At 42.7% G+C, this 24,159-nt stretch overlaps 1 protein-coding gene across 1 annotated transcript in view; it reads right to left on the reverse strand.

Moving 5' to 3' along the window:
* Positions 1 to 24,159, reverse strand: part of ttn.1 (titin, tandem duplicate 1) — a 394,831-nt gene that overhangs the window by 279,602 nt on the left and 91,070 nt on the right. The window contains 8 exon segments of the mRNA XM_051930464.1: positions 979 to 6,109; positions 6,111 to 6,980; positions 6,982 to 7,598; positions 12,154 to 12,210; positions 16,990 to 17,178; positions 18,913 to 19,038; positions 21,059 to 21,343; positions 21,433 to 21,664. Coding sequence (XP_051786424.1) covers positions 979 to 6,109; positions 6,111 to 6,980; positions 6,982 to 7,598; positions 12,154 to 12,210; positions 16,990 to 17,178; positions 18,913 to 19,038; positions 21,059 to 21,343; positions 21,433 to 21,664 — 7,507 coding nt within the window.

Below are 24,159 nucleotides of genomic sequence, written 5' to 3' on the forward strand. Positions count from 1 at the left end.
GCAGCACTTTGGGCCTATCTACTATAAAAAGCACTATATAAAATAATTTCAGTTGAATTGCATATATATAAATTGTTCACATATGTATATATTATTCTGAAATACACTAAGCACTTTAGGCTTACAACCCTCCTTAGACTAAAAACATCGCCTATGTTCATTGGGAAATGAATTGAATCATTATACAAGCCTCATCAGTAATAAAGCAAAACCATTTTTCCTGTACAGGGAATGGAAAAAGGCCTTAAAAACAGCAATTGCACCACATTCTATGTATTTTATTTGCACTCAGCATTTACAAAAAGCACAAAACTCCATTCAGCAACTTTTAAAACATGAATAGAAAGAAAAAAAAAAACAAAATAAGAGGAAAAATGTTGTTCATTTTCAAACATCACCATCATTTAGTCAGTCAGTCAGTCAGTCATTTCCCAACACCATATATCCTAACACAGTCATTTATCCCATCAAAATCTGCAAATACCCAAATGACCAGTGGCGTAGCTAAGGGGGGGACATCTGTCCCTGGGCGCAGCATCCAGGGGGCGCCAAATTTCCCTTCCCCATTGCATTCTGGCAAACAGGAGCGGGGCGCGAAATCTTCAGTTGTCCCCGGGCGCTGAAAACCCTAGCTACGCCTCTGCAAAAGACTAAATAAATACAGAAGCGTTGCACACAACACAACACACCTCCATTGCAGGAATACTTGAAGCGTTATTTCGGAAAGCGCTGTAATAATTCATGCTTTAAACGTTTATCGTGAGAATTTTGCCTTTTCCATTTTCCACCCACCTTAATTTCCCAAATAAAGAATTCTGCTTACAAATTAACGTGGAGACCATCAGCTTAACTTATTTTTCGGCTTCTTTTCAGACACGATTCCAAGAGTAGCTTAAGTAACGTTTACTTGACAAGCGGTCGAGGCTGAGCCAACTTTGTTTGTAACAACGCATTTAAATTCTCCTGTGTCCCTCTTGCTAGCACTCGGGATGATCAAGTGATAGCCGCCGGACTCCTTCTCTTGTACAATATAGCGCCCTGTGTCAATCACCCTGTTATCTTTATACCATGTTGCACTTGGCATCGGCATGCCATTCATTATACACTGAAGCACCACTGAGGAGCCTATGGCCGTGGTTACATCCAAAAGTGGTTTCAGGCATTTTGGTGAAGTCTCTGTGACCTGAAACTGGAACGTGCAAGACTCTGACTCTTTCGCTTTAAACTCAATCTGCTCTTCTTTAGATGGTTCGGAGAACATGTCAATGTTAATGCTGACACATTTATCGCCTTGCTGCTCATCTTCATGGTCTGTCACAGCTATGAGCTTTACAGCCTTCTGAGAGTGTTTAGCTTCACGATCAAATTCAAATTCCAGTTCGATTTCTGAGGGCTGACTGCCCACAACTAAGTCAAACTGTTGAGCTTGCTGCCTGACACCACCCACGATTATGGCTCCTTTTTCCACCACGTGGTTGGATATGCTTAAGAAGGCTTTACAAGTTGTTTCTCCTGCACGGTTCACTGCTTTACACATGTACATGCCACTATCGTAACTGCACACATTTCGAACCTCAAGAATGTGGTTGTTGTTCTTGGAAGAATAAATGTACTTCCTACCATCCTTTGGGATAGGAACAGTATCCTTAAACCAGATCACCTTTGGAAGAGGAACACCTGTAAGTGAGCAGTCAAAGACAGCATCCATACCATCCGGCACCTCAAGATCAAAAATTGGGTTGATAAATCGAGGAGGCATCTCTGTAACCTCAAAGGCAATTTTAAGTTCATCACTTTCCTGAGTTACAAAATCAATGGTGTTTTCGTCAAAAAGACTTGGTAGGACATCCAAAGAGATAATCATGCTTTTGTTGTCAGGGCTAAATTCTGGAATGGTGACAATTTTGACCTGCTTTTCAAATTCTTTCACTTCATTCTCATCCAGCTCCACTTCCAATAAAATCTCTTGAGGAGACGGGGACCTTGAGGTGATGTCTTCTTCGACATCAAACTCTATTACATGCTGATGTGTAACCGCAGGGGGTGCCGCCATTAGTTTTGCATCCTGGGAAACAACTTCTACCATCGCAACGCTTCTTGCTTCTCCAATTGCATTTATCGCTTCACAAAGGTACTCCCCTTCATCTGACCTGCTCACCACTTGAATATCCAAACTGCACACATCACCTTCTCGTTCAATTTTCTGCCTATGGTCCGACGACAAGAGAACTTTATTTCTATACCATCGTACCTCAGGAGATGGAATTCCTGTCACTTCCACAAAAAACGTCAATATGCCCCTTTCATAAACTCTCCTCTTAGACAATGGTTTAATGAATGCAGGAGGAATTCCTTGGACTTTATGTTCCATATCTAGAGGAGAACCAAAGGCCCCAGAACTTCTCCCCTCGGTCACTGAGCTTCGTTCTTCTGCACTTAAAGTAAGCGGCGTTGTTTCAATGCCCTCATCTTCGGGGGAGCGGAAGATTTTGGGTGGAGAAAACATCCTGTCAAGCATCACTCCAGATGAGGGTCTTTTTGATTCAACAGGTGAGAATGAGTATTGAGGAGGAGTTACATAGCCTTCAGGAGTTCCACAAGGAGTATGAAAGGAGTCCACAGATTTTACTGGAATAGGATTGTCAGTTGAGGATGGTGTGTAGAAACGTTCCAGCTCTGCCACTTCATCGCTACAGGTGCTGCTAATTTCAAAGGACATCTCAGATTCTGGAGAAAGGGAACGGCTAAATTCAGGCTGCTGATTGTAATAATCATACACCGCGCTGAAAGTTACTTCCTCTACCTCGAGGGAACCGACGCCCGGTTCAGGTGAACTCTTTTCTCCTTGTGTGTCCTCCAGGGGTACAGCACTCTCCTTTTGACCAGCTGACATCAAATAGTCTGTTAAAGAGAAGCTGCTTTCTTCTTGCTTCTCCGGTGCTTTATTGTTTGTCTGCAAAATCTGAGCTGAGACAGCTTTGTGCATCTCACACTCCTCCATGACTTCCTCCTTATTTTCCAATATTGGCTTATCTCTAATTTCCAAGATATTTTCAACGCGTTCTGCATGTCCACTTCCTTTGTTAGCAACCATTGGCTTAGGATATTCCCTTAAAGAAGGAACACTTTCTAGAAATTTCTGTGAAGTTACTGGTACCGTGGTGGAGTCCTGTGAATGGTATTCAATGACTCCTTCATTTTTAGTCTTAGTCTCTGGAATGCCTATTGATTTGGGAATATTCATTTCTTTATCATATAAAGTTCCTTCATGGCTGTATGCAGATATGGAAGACTCTTGAGTTACACTTTCATTCTTCCGTTGAGAAGTCTGCCGATGGGGTTTTGCAATCTGAGCTGAAACAGCACTGTGCATCTGTGGTTCTGTAGAAACTGTGCTTTCCGTTGCATCGTCTTCCTCATTAAAGTGTTGTTTTACATCTTCTTTAGAAGATCCTGTGTCAACTTCATCCCTGAAGGACAGAAGGTAATTTGCCAAAGATTGGGACTCCATTAGTTCTGAATCTTCTGCACGTGAAGCATTCTTCTGTCGGATCTTTATTGAGTCTTCCAATGGAGTTTCAGGCAAATAAACCTTTGCAAATAAAGGAACCTCAGCTTTTACTTCTGTGGGCTGTAAACCATCATCATCTCTCAATTTCTCTGTCTTGGGCATATCCAAGTCTGGTGTCGTGTTCTTCTGGCTTATTAAACCATCATCATCTCTCAATTTCTCTGTCTTGGGCATATCCAAGTCTGGTGTCGTGTTCTCCTGGCTTATTAAACCATCATCATCTCTCAATTTCTCTGTCTTGGGCATATCCAAGTCTGGTGTCGTGTTCTCCTGGCTTATTTCCTTCAAGAGGTCAATGAAGCTGAATTCTTCCTTCACACCAAGCATACATTCGGAGTTTTCATTTACACTTGGGCCCTGGGTGTGCATTTCACCAGAAGATGACAAAGGGACATGGTGGCTTTCAGAAACCCCATTTCTACTTTCCTTTACAGTATCCATTTCATATCTCATTGGCAGTATTGCTTCAGGTTTTACAATCTTGGGAGTGCTGTACGATTCCATTTTAACGACTTCTTCCGCAGATTTGAATTCTGGCAAACTTGCCAGAGAAATAAAATGACTCTCGCTTGTGAGTAAAGTGTCTGTAAATGATGCTCCTTCAGACACTCCCTGCGTAGTCATTTCATTTGCTTCACCTGAGACTGCCTGCCTCAACTGACTAACAAAGCTTTGTTGATCAGACTCCACAAGATGTGGCACAGGAGATTCTTGTGAAGGTGAAAGTGTTGGCTGTGTGCATTGCACTTGTTTCACTTGTTTGAGTAAACGTTTAGTTGGCTGCTGCAGACCAAGTGGTGCAGAGATACTTGATGGAACTTGGTTGAATGCTGCTTCAAAAACAGGCTCTTGCCTGTCAAAGGAATGAAAAGAAATGGCATCTTCCCTTCTTTCTAAAGTGCTGGAACCTTTTACATATGGGGTGAATCCTTTGGCTTGTTCTGGAACCGCGTCACTGCCGGCAATAAAGAGCTCAGGTTGGTCTGATTTCGCTGTTACAAGCGGCAAAATGTCAACAGAGGTAGTTGTGTATGCAACCTGCTCATCTTGAAGAGGGAGTTTTACTTTCCTACGAATGGTATCTTCTCTCATCTCTTGATAGTCTTCAGGAAACGTTGGTTCCGTTTTACTTTTGATAGCCTCACGTGAACGACGTGGAAGGGTAGGACTTTCGGGGTTTTCAAAGATTCCTTTCATTTTAGACACTCTGCTTACTGCCCCTGATGGTGTTAATCCACACCCGGTGATTTCACTAACGGTGCTCGATGGCACTGGCCTAGCTCTGCGTCTTGGGAGCTCTTTAACGTCGTCATTTTTTCTTACCGAATGGTTAACTGATTTATTGAGCTGACCAAAGGGGAGGACAGGTGCCTCGGTATGATGAATTTTGTTAAGAGGCTCTGCCACATGCTGTGTTTGAACTCCAGAACGACCATCTTCAGACATCCAGTATTTGCATGGCTGATCCTTCTGTTTGGGCTGATCATGTATGATCCTTTGACTTATTGTATGTGAAAGAGAGACTGAAGACTTTTCTTCGTCTTTCTTTGCTTGTTGACTTGATCTCTGCCTTAGTTGGTGGCCCTCATAAGAAAACTTTGACTGCTGATCTCTGGTCACTTTGTGGCCTCTATCCATTTCCTTGGTGGTAGCTTCGACCACAAGTACTGCTTTGGTTTCTGCCTTTCCAGATTTGCTTTGGGCAAAGCACATATAAGTTCCTGATTCCAATATGGAAACATGATTGATGTACAGCCTATAAGTCTCACCATCCTCTTCAAATGCATATTTGCTGTAAATGTTACACAGAGGCCTGCTGTTATGCAACCACACAACGGCTGGCTTGGGGTCTCCAGATATGACAGTTTCAAAGACCACCATATCACCTTCCACACATCTAAGACCCTCAAGTTCCTTTATAACCTGTGGGGGCTCCGTTGTAACATCAAATGAGAAAGTAAACTTATGTTTAGTAGCTGGTGAAGGCTGCTCACGAGTGAAGTCGTCAGATATTTCCTGAATAGCTTCAACTGAATCTCTCTCCTCTTCATGCTGTTCAGGCACAGGAGTAGCAGCAGTGATCATGATTTCAACAGCTGAGCACGATTGAGAGGTCTCCGAAGCTCTAGGTCGAGACAAAGCCACCTGTGGTACATGTAAGGTAGACTTAGATACGTGCTGAGGCACGTTGTAGGACTCCAATTCTTCATCTAAAATGTTGGCTAGCTCTTCCTCTGACATTTCTGATGCCTTGATAGGATGCACCTCATCGACTGGATCTAGCTTCACAAAACTCTGCTGGCACACTTTAAGAGATGCAGACGTTGTAGCAGTTCCAAACTGGTTAAATATAACACATGTGTAAGTTCCTTCATGATGCTGTGGAATTGCATACACAATTGTGAGCGTGGATTGACATTCTGTGCTGTAGATATCAAAATCCTGATTCCTCGGCACAGGCTTTTCATCTTTATACCAAGTAACAGTTGGATGGGGAAAGCCCTGGAACTTGCAATAAAATGAGCACATATCTCCTTCGGTAACATGGAGCGGGGGTGATCTCTTTTTCAAACGTAGGTGGGCATGGCTCGGGTTTGCTTAAAGAGTCATGTCTGGGTGCTGCCTGACAAATTTCCTTTGTGGCACATGGTGCACTTACAGCCTCGGTGACTTTAGTTGACAAATCCAACACAGAATGTTCTTTAGCGGTGAGTTCCTCCACCACGGATACCTTTTCCTCTGACACTTCTATCTCCTTACCATGTGGCACCTCAGGGATGGGTTCTTCTACTTCCTTTATTCCTGTAACTTCATTATTTATAATCGTATCAATTTGTGATCCTTGATTTTCAGCTTGCTCTACTCCAAGCTTACCACAGGATGGTTCACTTGTGTTCTCCCACAAGACTTTTGTGGCAAATGGCTCCTTTTTCAGGTGGACAGCCTTGGACTGGAAGCATTCTTGGTCTGATTTGCCTTCACTTTCTCTTGCTGATACCTCATCCTGAGGCTGAAGGCCTATAATGCGCTCCATTCTGCTGTGGAGGTCTTCTTCATCCTGTCCTCCTATTCTTCCATAATGTAACACTTCAGACACAGATGAGCTTTTCATCCTCCGACGCTCAAAGTAATCAGTGTAGCTGGACTCACTTCCTACAGATTCAAGGTCAAACTCTGACGATGACCTCGAAGAAAGAGAAAGCCTTTTCTTCTCTTTGACAGCTTTCTTTAAGCGATGCAATTTCACCTTTACATCTTCTTCCAGGAGACTTTCTGTGTCACTGAACCTCTCCGACAAACGAGGGGATCCTCGATCTGAGGTCGCGTCACTCAAACGTGAATCTGTTCTTTGCGGTGGTGATGAAGACCTAAAGTACATAGTACGCATAAGACATTTTTTTTGAGGATGAAGTCGAGGAAGACTTCTTAGTCATCCGTTTTTTGTCAAATGGGGACCCAACACACCGTAGGTCAATCCTCAGTTTTATTTCTTTCCGCCTCTCAGCCAACGTATCTATACTTTCATGTGCTTGTTCTGAGCGCCTAACAAATGTTAAGTAGTTAGCATTCTGTTCCTCCCTTAGAGCGACTAATAAAGAAGCAGTTGACTCTGCGGACCCTTCACTGTTAATCGCAAATACCCTATAACTGCCTGAGTCCCTCTCTTGCACGTCCTTGATTTCTAAAATGGAGGTGTGAATGTGCATTGTGCTTTCAGTTGTCACATGCCGTCGCAGACTTCTGGGGATAGGGCGGTTGTTGTGAAACCATGAGATATGAGGAGCAGGACAAGCTACAAGTTTGCATCGGAAAGCTACAGTCTCACCCTCTAAAACAGATTTAAATTTGATCTTTTTCGTAAATGACGGTCGTATACTTTCAGACCACGAGCTAATAGAGGAGGTTCTACTTGAACAACGATTAGCAGAAACAAATCCATGATCAATGTAGTCTTCTGTGTCTGAAAAAGCCCCTCGTAGCTCTCTTGTACTTTGAAAATGTTCGGTCCCAGTGCCGTAGAAAATCTCTGTGGAAAGATGAGAAACAGAATTTTAGCAAATGTACAAAAAAACAAAGTTATGAAAATTAAAGATATATTGGAATTATTACTAAAAAATTTAAAACATGCAACAAGTCACAAAACCAGAAAGAAATTCACTCACCATATTTGTTCGAATAAACGCAAGATCTGGTTCATTTTTTAATTCTGATATGTGTATCACTCTTGGTTTTGTTCCTTCTTCAAACTGTTGATGTTTCTTCATAAAACAAAGCATGAGCAATCGCAACGTAAAATGTGGCCCATTACGGAATTTGTTCTTCGCATTTTTGGAATGTCGGTGGGCTACAATATTCTTACCTGACTTGCAGACAGCTGAATAAACGCCCTTTTGAGTCAGAAAGGAAAACTAATTCAGTTACCAATGGACAATCAAATTAAAAGGCACATTAAATTCCAGAAAACATGATCAGAGAAGGCGTTTATTCGAACTAATATAGTTCAATGTGTTATTTTAAAAAAGAAAAGAGATGCAATTTTCAATAACAACATAGCGCTATCTGCAAGCCAGTCTAAGAAATGTAGGTGGGAATGAAAGGAGTCCAGCTGCTTAGGGAACATGAAGCAATTCAAAGATATGATTAAATCAATATCTTTTAAAGAAGCGTTTCCTTTACAGCGGAAACTTTAAAAGATACAGATGATGAAGTTAAAAGAAATTAAATACTTCATAATAATAATTAAAAAAAACAACAAAGAAACATTTGGTTCTTATTACTCATGCTTTCTAATGGACATATTCGGATGCACTACTCCAAACTGCTGCAAAGCAAGCAAATATATTAGTCAATCAGAGCTGGTCATAAGACGAAACACGTCAGGTAAAAAGAATTAAACATTTCAAAATGGAACCATATGTGACACGAAAAACGAATATTACATGCACATTGCATACATTATTATCAATCTTTAATTTAATATTGTTTATTGTATCAGTATGCTGCTGCTGGAGAATGGGAATTTTCCCTTGGTATTAATAAAGTATCTATCTATCTATCTATCAATCATATAGTGCCTTTCATTATCTATCTATCTATCTATCTGTCTATCATATAGTGCCTTTCATTATCTATCTAATTGTGGCAACTACACTATCTATCTATCTATCTATCTATCTATCTATCTATCTATCTATCTATCTATCTATCTATCTATCTATCTATCTATCTATCTATCTATCTATCTATCTATCTATCTATCTATCTATCTACATTTCATCCTGTAGGAAAGTACTACTAATAAAACAACACTATGCTTAGATAAAAAGGGTACAAATAAATAGCCCAGCACCTCCTTACATTGCAGCATAACATTTGAGCTCCTGGTGTAGAGACGCGTGCAATCAACAGCTGTAACCTGAAGCTTTTCCTAGACTATTATGCTTTGTTTCATGATTTTCTGGCACATTACAATTAAACATCTCCTACATTTCATTTAAAGTTGCTTATTCCCGACTGTGGTTGTTGTTGTTGTTGAGAGTTTTGTCCAAATACTTGGCGTTAAGTCAAATTCGACCACTGCGGGTTTCAGACCTCATCAAGGCGCTGTCTTAACGTCGCTCCTGTTTGTGGTTTTCATGGACAGGATATCAAAGTGCAGCCGAGGATGTGGGGGTGTCCAGTTGGGGAGGCCGGGGTTGGCGTCATTGCTTTATGCTGATGGTGTTGTCACCTTTGCCTCATCTGACTGTTCTTGCTACAGAATGCAAAGCAGCTGGGATGGGGATCAGCACCTTGAAGTCTGAGGTTATGGTTCTCTCTTGGAAAACAGCAGACTGCTCTCTCCAGGTGAGGACTTTGGGGACAACTGCCTTTCTGTGGGTGCTGTACTGGTCGTTGGTGGAGTTTAGAAACAAAGCTATTGGATTACTGGCCGATCTACATTCCTGTCCCAATCTGTGGTTATGAGCCATGAGTAATGACTGAAAGAATGAGATTATAATTATAAGTGGCAGAAATGTGGGCTACTGTTCTGGCACTCCAGGGTGAGAAGCTCGGCGATTTGGGAGAGCCTCAGAGTAAAATTGCTGCTCCTCCTCTGGAACAAAATGAGCCAGCTGAGGTGGTTTGGCCATGTCATAAGGATGCCCCTCATATGTCTTCTCTTTGACCTGCTCCAGGCACTTCACCCAAGGTGGAGACCCTAAAGCAGAACCAGGTCATACTGAAGGAATTCTATCTCTCTGCTGGCTTGGTAACACCTGGGAACTTTGCAGGAAGAACTAGAATATGTAGCTAGGAACAGGGAAGTCTGGGTTGACCTGCTAGGACCTGCTACGCCAGCACATCCCTCACCAGGAAGAGCAGTTTTCAGAAAATGAGATGAGATTATTTCTGATTGTCTTTGTGACTCAGCCAGTATGTGCTTGGGAATGAACCTGTGACCCTTTGCTTTACAGTGGGATTCTTTGGGCAACAAAGGGAGACCATGCCTTCATGTCGGGTCTTATTTATAGCAAACTACAGGACCAAACCTAAGTCACCTCCACCAGCAGTCAGCATGGTCCACTCAACCAAGCTAATCTAATGTAGTTAATTTTCATAAGAGGGAAAGTCCACAGCTCTGAGCATCCTCAACAGTGATACTTAATAAAGCCAGTCAGTCATTTTCCAACCCGCTATATCCTAAGACAGGGTCACGGGGGTCTGCTGGAGCCAATCCCAGCCAGCACAGGGCACAAGGCAGGAACAAATCCTCGGGCAGGGTACTTAATAAAGTGATAACTGGAATCATTGTTAGGAAAGATTCTGTCATCAGACTAGACGGCCCAGCACATATAGTACTCTACTATAGAATGTCCAGGGCAGCTAGTTGGCCAAGGTCTCCAGGACTGTTACTGTGACTCTGCTTTCGATTGGCTCTCTTGCAATTGACTGCGGACCCCACAAAGATTTATATTCTCCGGGGATGTTACTGACTAGAGTTTTTGTTTTCCTCTCCTCTGTTGTCAACCATCAATGTTCAACAGTTAACTAATGAACAGATATTGCTGGTTTCCACATAAGTTCGTTTTTGGTGTGTTTTAACAAATCTAGCAATTTGCCAAATCTATAATTACATTTAACCTGTGAACCTGTCACAGTGCCCAGCACTTATATAAAAGTTGTGGCAGACGGCCGGGACGCCCCTTTGACACTGGGACCGGGGGAGCAGCCATGGGATGCACACTACGTCCCCTGGAACGTGGGGTGGTTACATCGGGGCCACAGGCGTGGGACTTCAGGGCTCAGACGTGTTGGGCCTCCATGCCCACCATCCGCAGGAGCTGCACGGCTTAACAAGCCTGTGTGGGCCCGAAGTGCAGCCTAATTAGGCCAATTACCACCTGGAGCACTACTGGCAGGGCTACAAAAGGAGCCTGCAGCCACTACTCAGGGCGCCCGAGTCGGGAGGAGGAGGAAGAGGAGGATGATGACGACAAAGCTGCCTCGGAGGAGTGAAGGAAGAGGAGTGATTTTGGGGTGCTTTTGGTGTTTTCTTTGGTGGTGTTTTGGGACTGTGTTGGGCCTGCGGGACACGGGGAAGACGTGCCTCACGGCTGAAGAAAAATTAAAAACCTTTTTTGTTTATTTTTATATGTGCCTCTGCTGTCAGTCTGTGTCGGGTCGACGCCTATATAGCGCCTTTGCCAGACAGTAAACTGCACTGAATTATTTACAGCGGCGGTTCTGAAACTTCTTTAGAATTTCTTGTGTGGCGGTCCCTTTAAAAAATTGTTCGATGGCTCGCGGACCCTTTTATTAAAAATTTTAAAAATCAATATTATTTCGAGAAAATTGGGGGCGCCAAATACTTTGCACAAGGGTGCCACATACCCACTGCGCGGCAACTGCATAGGTACAGGCTGCTGTGAATAAAACATTTTTCGACCAACAATTAATTATTCAGAAAAAATTACGTACATCTTAAAAACACAAAAAATGTCAAATATGTTGCTTGTCGACTATCTGTATCCACCTTTAACGTTCTTATTTGCTTCTAAAATATACAAAAAATGTTCGCGAGTGTTTTGATTCTACGAAAGAATCGATCATTTTTGATTATGATAAAAATAATAAGGGCTGAGCGATAACGGTGGGAGCGAATAACGGAACAGCAGATTAGTGGTCGGGTCTAGGTGGTGGTGGAAATGACGGAGCTCAGTCACTTACTTCCCCTCGGATGGTAAAGGTTAACAATTATAAAAATATAAATAGTATAAATATGCAATCATTTGTCACGGTCCGACCCTATGGGACCGCGGACCCCAGTTTGAGAACCGCTGATTTAGAGCCTCTCCTGTTTATATGATTAGACAACACCCTTTACCTAAATGGCTACACCACCCATGATACTGTCTCACACTAGATAGTAGGTGGCAGATCTATCAGTTGCAATCAACTATCAGCTCTATTCAGACTGTAAGCTCCGATCTGCTTCCTTCAAAATTCTACATTACTGTATTCATAAGTCGACAATGCAATACAAGATTTACGTTAAATGTGGCTTGAGATACTTTGGAAGAATGAAGAGCAGGTCTTACCTTTAACTTCCATCTCAATTTTACGCTCAATCTCTTCTTGAATGACTTTCTTTATGTCTGAAAAATAAGAATATGGAGTCTTGTAAGTTTTCTAACTCGTAGGTTGAACTTTACAGCTACTAAATTTGTCAAACCACTGCATGCTTCAAACTTCATTTCTTGAGAACCACATTTTTTCCCAAGAACATTGATTCTTTGGCATTTGTATTCTTCAGAAAAACTGTGATATCGCCTTATGGACATGCCTGAACATGCATGGTATTCAGTCTTTCCATTCCAAGGTGATTTTGATGACAAAAGTGGTACTTGAGATGCAAGAATGAGATGAATGATGACGTTTTGTCGTTTGGAAGGACCAAAACATGCAGTTGCCAACCTGTCACTCTGAGGTGGGAGCTGCAAGAGGCCTCTCCTGCAGGATTGACTATTTTGCAAACGTAAGTACCAGCGTGACTGGGGCCAACATTCTTTAAGCGTAAACTGCACAGGGGGCCGTCACGTTTCGGAGAACATGACGCAGACTCTTCAATGATCAGCTGATTGTACAGCCAAATCACACAAGGAGTGGGCACACCCTTAATGACACAAAACAGGGACACGTCATCTCCTCGTTTGACAATGGTTTCTTGGGACATCCTTTCTAGGAACTCTGGGACTGTGGCACCAGAATATGGCAACTCTTCACAGGGCACAACATCAGGGTAGTACTCTCCGCTCCTCTGCCTTCTCGCCTCACTTGGCTTCTGGGTGGTTGCTGGAGGAGGTCTTGCCATTTTCTCAGAATGCTCCTGCTTGGCTTGTTCTGTTCTCATTATGTGACGCTCCCTGTCACTTTTAGAACTTTTACTGTCTGATTCAGCGAGAATTTGAATGTCTGCTCGGGCTTTAGCTTCTTTAGCTGGGTAAGAATAAAGTTAGGAGAGAATGTTATTGATTAAAAGCTTAGCAATTACAACAGCGATGAAGGATTAGCAGGATATGGGAAGATGGTTTTAGTACGGATGGACGCTTTGGCTATGCTTACTCTAAAAAGGACACTAGGAGTTAAGAGTTAAAAGCAATGCTAGAAATTAAAGGCTAAAAGCGGTATGTGAGGATGATGATGATGATGAAGATGACAATGCTTTAAAGTCTTTAAACATATTCATCATAAAACCACCTTTGACTTTAAGTTGTGCAGCAGTCCAGGCTACCCCGTTTTTATTTTTTGCTGTACATCTGTAGAGGCCTTGGTCGCTGAACTGAACACTGAGTATTGATAGAGATTGCACTCCTCCATTTTGGGTAAGTTTCACTCGTTGGGTCTCTGTTAGCCGTCGCCCATTGTGCTCCCATAACACCTCCAGGAAAGGCTGTCCATCAAATGAACAAATAAACTGTGCTACATCACCAAAATCCACACTCAGGTCACTGAGTTTAAGCTGCAAGGTTGGTGCAATGCGGGCGACGGTCTGGAATTCTTGTGCCACAGTCACTTCTTGGTAGGCTTCCTTGGTTCTTGATGATGTCACCTTCATGACAGAGGCACTCTGGTAAACCTGAACATTGTACTTGGAGGAAGGCTCTGGAGCTGGCTGGAGCTCTCGACAATAGGCTCCACTAGCCTTTGTGACAATGGACGCGTCAGCTTTCACCTCGGATATGCTCTGAGAGCTGTAGGAATCCATTATTGCAACTCCAGATTGTGACAACCTTTTACTATCTATGGCTTGATCTGAGTAACAGAAAAACAAAACATTCATCAACATGGTAGCCTAAAGACTCCCCAGAGTCATGTAGCAAGTGCGCTAAACATAGCGGTAGAATAAACCGTGGGGGTGATGTTACCTTCACGTCACACACACACACACCATATAGACAGAGTTTTAGTATTGTGTTTTACCACACGGCACGTTTAAAAGGGAACGTGATGTTAGAGGAAAAATGATAGGATCTGCTCGGGAAGGACCAGAAAACAGAGTAAGGAGTGAGGGGAACCATTAGCGGTGAATTAGCACCCAACACTCAAGTTCTTTTACCTTGTGGAGTTACCGTAAGGGTAGCTGTGCAAGTTGCCTCTCCAGCATTATTGCTTGCCTTGCACGCGTACTGTCCGGCGTGTTCCGTGTATGTGTCAACTATGATCAGAGTGGCCGTGTTTGTTACCTCATCGAAATGAAAGACCACATTTTTGCTCGGCTGTATTAAATGATCGTTGTGAAGCCAGCGGATATCTGGTCTCGGCATGCCAGAGACCCGTGCGTGAAATCTCGCCACTTCACCATGAGGAACCGTGCAGCTTGAAATGGGCTCAATGAAAATTGGCTTTTGGCCAAGCGGCTCCTTCTTAATGCTTGAAGAGACATGCCACTCGGCCCTTGATGCCACCTCCTCATGCTTTTTATCTCCTGAAAAGAAGTAGGTAGGCCACTATTCAATGTCATGCCTTCGAAACCCGCTTACCATCTGAGCCCCTGTCTCTTTTTCCAAGACTCTGCTACTTCAGAGTCTCCCCAACTCTCTTCCTCTTCTATTTAATTATCTGCCTCATTATTTCGCTCTTTCCTTGAACTTCAATTATGTACCTTATTATTTCGTCTTATTTTGTAAAGTGATGGTAACTACCTAAGTCATAATAAAAAATAAAGATTGGTTGATTGCACTGAGATGTACTTGCCTCCCTAGAGAAGAGACGGTTATTCTTAAAAAAAAAAAAAATGGCTGACTATACGTCTGGTGACTTGTATCTTTATCTCACACACATCAGATATGAGGCCTGCTGGTACTAGAGTCTAGAAATGCCCATCTAAGGCCTTTGAAAACACCTTTAAAGGAATACTCCACCCAAAAATGATATATACGTTACAGCCAAAACCAGAAGTTCGGCCAGTTCCCGAATTGGTCGGCCATTTTGCATTTTGCCCGAGAGGCGTGCCCAAAGTCCGAATTACTAGAAATGAACAGCATATTTGCTACTTTGGCCGGCCATTTCGCAAAGTGGTGAGAACTCCCTGGACAAAATTCGATGTGCTGATGTAAGACTGTCCACGGGTCTTGTTCAGAAAGCGGACGTCACTTGAGACGGCCTTCCCCTCGCCCAAACACTAACCTTAAGGTCAATCAAATAAGTCCCTGATGTTAAGTCACTATTTAAGGGCTAAAATGATAACAGAAATGTGAAAGCTACTTATATACTGTGTGGCACCCGGCTGGGTTTGTCACCCGGCCGGGATGCCCAGGAGGAGTGGAGGAGGGCTTGTGCCTCCTCCAGGACACGAAGGGGCGTCCTCCCTGGTTGCCTTGGGGGAGCTTGGAAGCTCAACCCTGTAGGGGCCCGTGGTCACCGCCAGGGGGCGCCCCGATGCCTTGGGAGCCCTGGACCTCAGTACTTCCGCAACACACCGGGAAGTGCTGGGGGGAAGAGTATTGGGGACACCCGGTGGACTTCCGGATACACCGACAGAGATTCTGCCACACAGGGGTGTGGCTACAGAAGCCTTTAGGATGCACCTGGAGCCCATCTGGGGTGTATAAAGGGGGCCGCCTCCCTCCAGTCAGGGGCAAGAGTCGGGTGGAAGAGGACGAAGCTTGGTGGAGAGGAATGGAGGCGGACCAGAGACTGAGAGAAGGCATTGTGTTGTGGCCAAGGACTTGAGGGGTGATTGGTGCTGCAGCACTGGGTTTGTGCTCACGATAAGTGTAAATAGTAGTTGTGAATAAACATGTGTGGTGAATCAACATGTCTACCTGTCTGTGTCCGGGCTGTTCCCCACAATATATATATATGATATTTTTTTAAACTTAGTTAATGTGTTTTGTAGTGATGACCAAGATAAATAATGCCATGTTTTCATGAAAAATTTTGATAACAAAGTTTATTATAGTGCTGTATGGCAACCAATGCTGGACCACAGCAAAAAAACCAAGAAAATGTCCATTAAAAGAAAAAAGAAAAAAAAATTCTCATGTTACTTGTATCAAATAATCCATTTTTCAGTTATCCAATCGTATGCTCACAACATGCCATGCACATACAATTTTTGCTAAACTCTTGTTAAATAAATGCTTTCGGAAATATCAGCACCAGGCTTAAACACGAAACTCATTTCTCACGGGACTGATGATGTCAACTGAAGCCCCGCCTCTCCCCCTCATTCATTGGTGAAGAATCCTGTCTTCAATTCAAAAGCTCAATCCTATGTGACTTGTGTTTCCTGTTTATGGCTAATCCTGATTTATTTAACAATAGTTTAGCAAAAATGCCTGTGCTTTGCATGTTGTGAGCATAAAGCTGAATAAATGATATGTGAATTATGTAACAGGACCAACAGGACTCTTTTAAAACTGTTTGTGTCACCAAAGTCCAAATTCTATCATAAACTGTTTCATCTCCATTGTCCATGCAAACATGAAATTCAATTTTTTTCCCCATTATCACTACAAAACGCATATAGATTAATTAGCAGGTAAAATAATATATAATTTTGTGGCAGAGCATTCCTTTAAGTTTTCTAACTTCAGTTAACCAGATCTAATTTTAAAATCTAAAAGTTGAGTGCATTACTGTAGTAATATAAAAAACAAAATGTCACAATTCTATGAAATGTATTCTTTACCATGCAGTTTCACAGCTGATCATATTCTGTAACTTCCTCACAGCACATCAACCCAAAAAGAAGATCAATTTCAACATTTGCTTTTAAATCCGACACAAACGTTTTTTTCAAATACAAGTATAAAATATACCATTTGTTACTATAAAAACACGGAATGCATAATAAACTTGAGAGCAAGTTAAAAACAGTACTGTGGTATCATTTCCAAAATGCAGAGGTTGCAAGAGAGCTCAAAACATACCTTGAAGGGACAACCTGGCTGAGCAGGAGACTTGTCCCGCTGAGTTTTTGGCCACACAAGTGTATAGGCCTTCATCTTCAGGGTAAGCCTTGGCAATCTCCAGCTGGCAGATATCATCATACTGTGTCATTCTGAAAAATTCAGATTGTCTGATCTCCTTATCTTTGCAGTACCAGGTCACAGTTAGGTCTGTGGATAAACAGAACAGAAAGAAATCAAGTCAAGTCAAGTTGGGGAGCCTGCACTGGTACAGCATGTTCCCGCATCCAGCACACAACGAAACAACTCAGGATCCCGGTTGGCAACCCCCCCCAGGCATACATGCAGTCCAGTCCCACCCTCCAGAAATGACCCTCTATCTGCCGCAGCCAGGTGTTACGTTGGCGACCCCTTGGTCTGGTCCAGCCATTCAGGTCTGCAACAATGAGGATCTTACAAGCCAGATCTCCCTCAGGTAAGCGCGCCACATGGCCGTAGTGCTGTAACTAACGCTCCCTCACAGTGCAGGTCATGTGCCTCATTCGGGACTCCATGAGCAACACAAAGTCAAACCAACGATACCCAAGAATTTTCCAGAGAGACACAGTACCAAAGGAGTCCAGTCTTCGTCTCAGGTCACTGGATAGCGTCCATGTCTCGCAACCATATAGCAAGACAGGAAGCACCAGGACTCTAAAGACTTGGACCTTGGTCCTTTTGTATAGATATCAGGAGCGTCACACACCCCATTCCAGCGACCTCATGACCCCCCATGTTCTCTCAATCCATCTACTGACTTCATAGGAAGAGTCAAAAGAGATATGAATGTCACTGCTGAGGTAAGTAAACCTCTCAATGACGCTGAAACTCTCTCCGCAGACAGACACACTGCTGATGGCTGTGCCCAAGAGGACATTAAAGGCCTGGATGTTGGTTTTTATCAGGATCCTTGCAAGCCCAGACACTCAGACCCCTCACTCAGTCTCTCAAGAGCCCCCATCAGAGCCTCCATCGACTCCACGAAGATCACAGCATTGTCGGCAAAGTCAAGATTCGTGAATCTTTCTTCACCAACAGATGCCCCACAGCCGCTGGACCACACGACATTGCCCAACACCCAGTCCATGTGATCATTGACCAGAGTAGGAGCAGAACACACTGATTATGAACCCCAGAATCAACTGGGGTAAAACACAGAGCTTCTGCCTCCACTCTGCACAGCACTCACAGCACCAGTGTACAGGCCGGCCATGATATCCAGCAACCTCGAGGGGATCCCACGAACCCTCAGGATGTTCTACAGGGCAGCTCGATCAACTGAGTTGAACGCCTTAGAAAGAAATGTAGAATTAAAAATCTTTGATGTCACAAAGACGCAGTGGTAGCGCCACTGCCTCACAGTACGGAGACCTGGGTTTGCTTCCCAGGTCCTCCCTGTGTGGACGTTGCATGTTCTCCCCGTGTCTTCCTCCAGGTGCTCCGGTTTCCTCCCACAGTCCAAAGACACGCATGTTAGGTGCATTGGCGATCCTAAATTGTCCCTAGTGTGTGCTTGGTGTGTGTGTGTATAAAATACAGTAAATACAGTAAGTAAAGGTCAAAATAATGCACATCTTACAATTCCCATGAAAATAACAATCTCTTTAAATTGTATATCCGGTTAACCAAACCTGGGGGTGGGCGAGCGAGTCGTGCAGGGGGCAGAGCCCCCTAGATAGCAATAAGTACAAAATCAGCTTGCTGTAGCGTTACATGGAGTGTATTCAGACCATCACATCCCTAAAACATGAAATCAAACATGGAAATATATCCACACTCCACCCAGAAGGCGTTCCATCCTTGTGCTGATAACTGACATATGGAGTTCCACACGGATGGTCTGTTTTATAATCTTCAGCTATGTGCCATTGGCTTTCTGTCCTTTTTTTACCCCAAATGTCTCACCTGATCCTGAAACTCTGCACTGGAAACGGGCAGATTCTCCTTCAACAGTTGATGTGTCTTGAATTGGAGAAATCACAACTGGAGGAAGAATGGGAGCCTCTACTTCAGGAGATGGGACCTCTGGAACTAAAAAAACAAAAAACAAAATCTTATTGAGATAATGTACCTGCAAATTAGAACTGTAGAACATTTCAAAAATTGTGACGATAACCGGCCATTAAACCCAACAATATCATCAATCCTATTGATCCAGATTGTCCAAAGTAACATAAAGTTGAGATCTGAAGGCCCCTAAAGTCCTATTTTCCATCACACTACTTGGTAATTTATTCCATATGCCTACAGTTTTTGTGTGAAGAAACGAATTCTAGCATTTATGCAAAATATGCCCACTATAATTTTCTAGCTGTGTTCCTGGCGTTCTTGTTGCATGATTCATTTTAAAGTAACAGCTGGGATCTACTGTACTGATTCCTTTCATAATTTGAAAGACTTCTATCATGCCTCCTCTGTTTGCTTATGTTATCATGTAATCTCTGTTTGCTTAAACTGAAAAGGCTCAACTCCCTCAATCTCTCCTCCTAGCTCATACCTCTTAGTGCTGAATTAAGCCTATTTGCTCTTCTCTGGAGTTCCTCTAATAATATTACATCTTTTTTTGTAATATGGAGACCAAAACTGTGAACAGTACTCCAGGTGAGGCCTCACTAGTGTGTTACTTAAGGGTAACCTCCCTTAACTTGTACTCCACACATTGTGGTATATAACTGAACACTCTATCATCCTCTTTATTTGCAATGGTGATGGACAGGTTGACAGACAAGAGTAGACAGGAGTCCCCATGGACTATGATGTTTGCTGATGACATTGTGATCTGTAGTGAGAGTAGGGAGCAGGTTGAGGAGACCCTGGAGAGGTGGAGATATGAGAGGAGAGGAGAGGAATGAAGGTCAGTAGGACCACCAAGACAGAATACACGTGTGTGAATGAGAGGGAGGTCAGTGGAATGGTGAGGATGCAGGGAGTAGAGTTGGAGAAGGTGGAGGAGTTTAAATGCTTGGAATCAACAGTACAGAGTAATGGGGATTGTGGAAGAGAAGTGAAGAAGAGAGTGCAGGCAGGGTGGAATGGGCGGAGAAGAGTGTCAGGAGTGATTTGTGACAGACGGGTATCAACAAGAATGACAGGGAAGGTCTACAGGATGGTAGTGAGACCAGCTATGTTACATGGGTTGGAGACGGTGGCACAGGAGACAGAGCTGGAGGTGGCAGAATTAAAGATGCTAAGATTTGCATTGGGTGTGACGAGGATGGACAGGATTAGAAATGAGGACATTAGAGGGTCAGCTCAGGTTGGATGATTTGGAGACAAAGTCAGAGAGGTGAGATTGCATTGGTTTGGACATGTGCAGAGGAGAGATGTTGAGTATATTGGGAGAAGGATGTTAAGGATGGAGTTACCAGGGAAGAGGAAGGCCTAAGCGAAGATTTATGGATGTGGTGAGAGAGGACATGCAGGTGAAGGGTGTAACAGAAGAAGATGCAGAGGACTGAAGGATATGGAAGAAGATGATCCGCTGTGGCAACCCCTAACGGGAGCAGCCGAAAGAAGAAGAAGATTGTTTCAATACACTGTCCAGATGCAGATAGTTATGTGTAGTGTTAAGTCAATTACTGCTTTTAACAAAAATCTGAAAAATGAAGAAACTAGGCAATAAAAAACGCTTCTAAATTTATACTGCACCATTAGAGCTTAAAGAAATGATAAAATCTGACGTATCGCACACTGCAATGGACTGCAAATGCACAGCTCTACGGTCAGGCTAGCACTACATGGCCTCACAGCATTTGTGAGTTTTACCTTCATGAACAATTAAATTGCACCTAGTTGTGTATGGTTGTACTGTTTTATTTTTCTACACTGTATATTGTTTCATTCATTACATATTGAATAATGTAGAGAAAAGCCAAGAAAAATGACACCTTTTATTGTTGTTTTGCTTGGCTTTTCTCTACGTTCATAATGGCTAACACGGTACAACACCCTAGTACTACAGATATTGAATAATGGAAATTTTATGGATTACTCATCTTTTTTATTTGTTAAAATTTAAGAAGAGTCAAACTTGACCTCAAAGAAGTCTTACCTTCAACAGTGAGTGAAGCAGAACTGGTGGCAACACCGTAATCGTTTTTAGCTTCACAAGTGTAAGTAGCTGCATCTTCTGGGAAAACCTCAATCAGCAATAACGTATACTCTTCTGCATCATGGAGGAACTTGCACTTGTAGCCAGCAAAGATTTTCAGGTCTTCTTTATACCAGGAAATTTGAGGCAGAGGCCTACCAGTGACCTTTGTACAGAACCGTGCTGGCTTTCCAGATTCTACTGTGAGAGGCTCCAGCTCTTGAATAATCCTTGGAGGTTCAGGCACTGCCAGATAAAGAATCAGGCTTGTGGTCAGCAAGCTGACTTCCAAATACAAGGAGACTTCCTACTAGTCATTAATTGAAAATACTCACAGTTAACCTGTAGTGTAACCACACTTCTGTTCCTGCCTGCTACAAATGTATATTCCCCAGCATCACTGGTGATGGTCTCAGTGATAGTCAGACGATGAAGCCTTCGTAGAATGATGTATTTAAACCTTTCTTCAACTCGGAAGTTAATTTCGAGACCATTCCTGAGCCAACGAGCATCCACATCCTCCTCATTAACTTCAAATTCAATCACAGCTTTCTGACGTTCAATTACCTTTAACCAAAAGAGATATAAAAATAAAAATAAAGCAATTAATCAAGAATATATCAAAATACAATGAAATGCTGACTTGTTAGAAGGTTGTTTGAAGTGTGAAAATTCGGCCTCCACCATTGTGTGCAGGCCTGGCTTGGGAACTGTTGTGTATTTGATTAATAGGATTAATAAAATAACAGTGGGAGGTCAAGCTTTTAGTTACAGGACCCTCCTAAATTGTGGAGTGGTCTGCCTGCTACTATAAGAGATGCCCCTTCGGTCTCAGCTTTTAAAGACTCACGACTTCAGTTTAGCACACCCTGACTAGAGCTGCGGATTAACTGTACAGACTGCATCTCTGTTGTTAGTCATTAGCACTAAAACATAAGTAACATGAGAGTTAGAATTGTATACTAACCCTCACCTATTCTGTTTCTCTACTCAGTACTCAAATGTGGCACTTGGTGCCACGGCCCACCTTCCAAGATGTTTTGCCTGACTAACGTAAAGTCATCCCTGATGGAGGATCGCAGGAATCGTGGGAAGGAGGGGTTCCTTCATCGGATTGGCTGGCCCAGCGCTGTTTCAGCCATGGAATGGCCAAATGGGGTAGGCAGCTTGATGGATGAGGTCTCCAGGACTCTAAACAAATCCAAATCTTCTTATGTGATATTATCTACTGTTTAATTCTGCTCCGTACTTCTAAACTTTTTATTTTTATACTGTATTAAGGATTTGTTCTGTTCTGTGTATTGCATTGTATTGTATTGACCCCCTTTTTTTTGACACCCACTGCACGCCCAACCTACATGGAAAGGGGTCTCTCTTTGAACTGCCTTTCCGGAGGTTTCTTCCATTTTTCCCTACTAGGTTTTTCCTTCTCTTTTTAGAGAGTCAGGGCTGGGGGGCTGTCAAGAGGCAGGGCCTGTTAAAGCCCATTGCGGCACTTCTTGTGTGATTTTGGGCTATACAGAAATAAATTGTATGGTATTGTATTTGTCTGTGGTGGGTTGGCACCCTGCCCGGGATTGGTTCCTGCCTTGTGCCCTGTGTTGGCTGGGATTGGCTCCAGTAGACCCCCTGTGACCATGTGTTCAGATTCAGCAGGTTGGAAAATGGATGGATGGATGGATGTATTGTATATGTATGCTCAGTAACAAGTTAAATTTATATTGATGGTGATTGGTAATTTCCAGTAGAATGTTACTGGGTGGGATTTTAGAAGGAAAAAGGAAGTTCTTAAAAAAAGGCATTTTGTCTTTTCTGAGAGAACCTAATGAGAAAACTGACACGATTTACAGTTATTAAAAGCTATAGTTAAGAATCATTATCAATGTCTGTGTGTCGTCAATCGATTTTATATGAACCATAGTTGAATCCAGTATACCAAACACCACTGCTTGAAAGCTTTTGGATTGCTGATTACATCTTGCCTGAAGAAGGGGCCTGAGTTGCCTCGAAAGCTTGCATATTGTAATCTTTTTAGTTAAACAATAAAAGGTGTCATTTTGCTTGGCTTTTCTCTATATTCATAATGGCTAACACGATACAACACCCTAGTGCTCCTTTACAGAAAACATACCGACAAACAGTTACACCATGACAATTTAGAGAGGAGTGCGGACTGGGGACAGACGTCCAAGGGGAAGAAGACACAGCAAACACATTAACTCTTACACAAAAGAAACGGTGGGTTGGAATTAAACTGTAGCCTAAGTGTCTGTGAGGCCAACTCTGAGTCACTACGTCATTGAGCCGCTTGCTTTAACTTTCAGCAGACTGTGCTTTACGTTGGCAGGGCTTACAGCAGGAAGTGCTGCTGAATTAAAAAACTTCATTGATCAATTACATCTGAACAGTGAGAAAGCAGAAAAAACATTATTATTTGTAATAATTACAAGTATCCACTATCCAACCTGCTATATCCTAACTACAGGGTCAAGGGGGTCTGCTGGAGCCAATCCCAGCCAACACAGGACACAAGGCAGGAAGCCAGCCCACCGCAGATGATTATAAGTATTTAACTCACAAAATACCAATGACTGTATTTTGTATTAATCATGCTGCAGAGAGCTCTCTGATTTTTATTTCTAAAAATATAAGACAAAAATGTCATTTATGAATTAATAAATAAGGATTATTAATCTAATCAAACAAATCTAATCTAATGAAGATATTAAAGTTATAAGGATGTAATCTCTTTATAACTAATGTAATGAAGTTAAATTGATTTTGCGTGCGTCTACTGAGAAGGGCACATTTGTTTTTTGTTTTGCTCTACTCCTGTATGTCATAAATTAAAGATGTAGCCCGTAATCTATGTATGATCTCAAAATGAACTGTTAGGTTTTTCCTCTGTTCTACTCTTTGGCTAATGAATAAGCTAGGTAATATAAAGAAGAGTTTTTTCTTTTAAGCAAGACTGTCTGTTCTGACCAGCCAGTGGCACTGAGCTGGGGGGGGGGGGGGGGGATGTTTTCCAGTCTCTTCAAAGGCATGGGGGGGCTGCAGTC

This window comes from Erpetoichthys calabaricus, chromosome 8 (genome assembly GCF_900747795.2).
Source record: "Erpetoichthys calabaricus chromosome 8, fErpCal1.3, whole genome shotgun sequence".
In the NCBI taxonomy this organism is placed as follows: domain Eukaryota; kingdom Metazoa; phylum Chordata; class Cladistia; order Polypteriformes; family Polypteridae; genus Erpetoichthys; species Erpetoichthys calabaricus.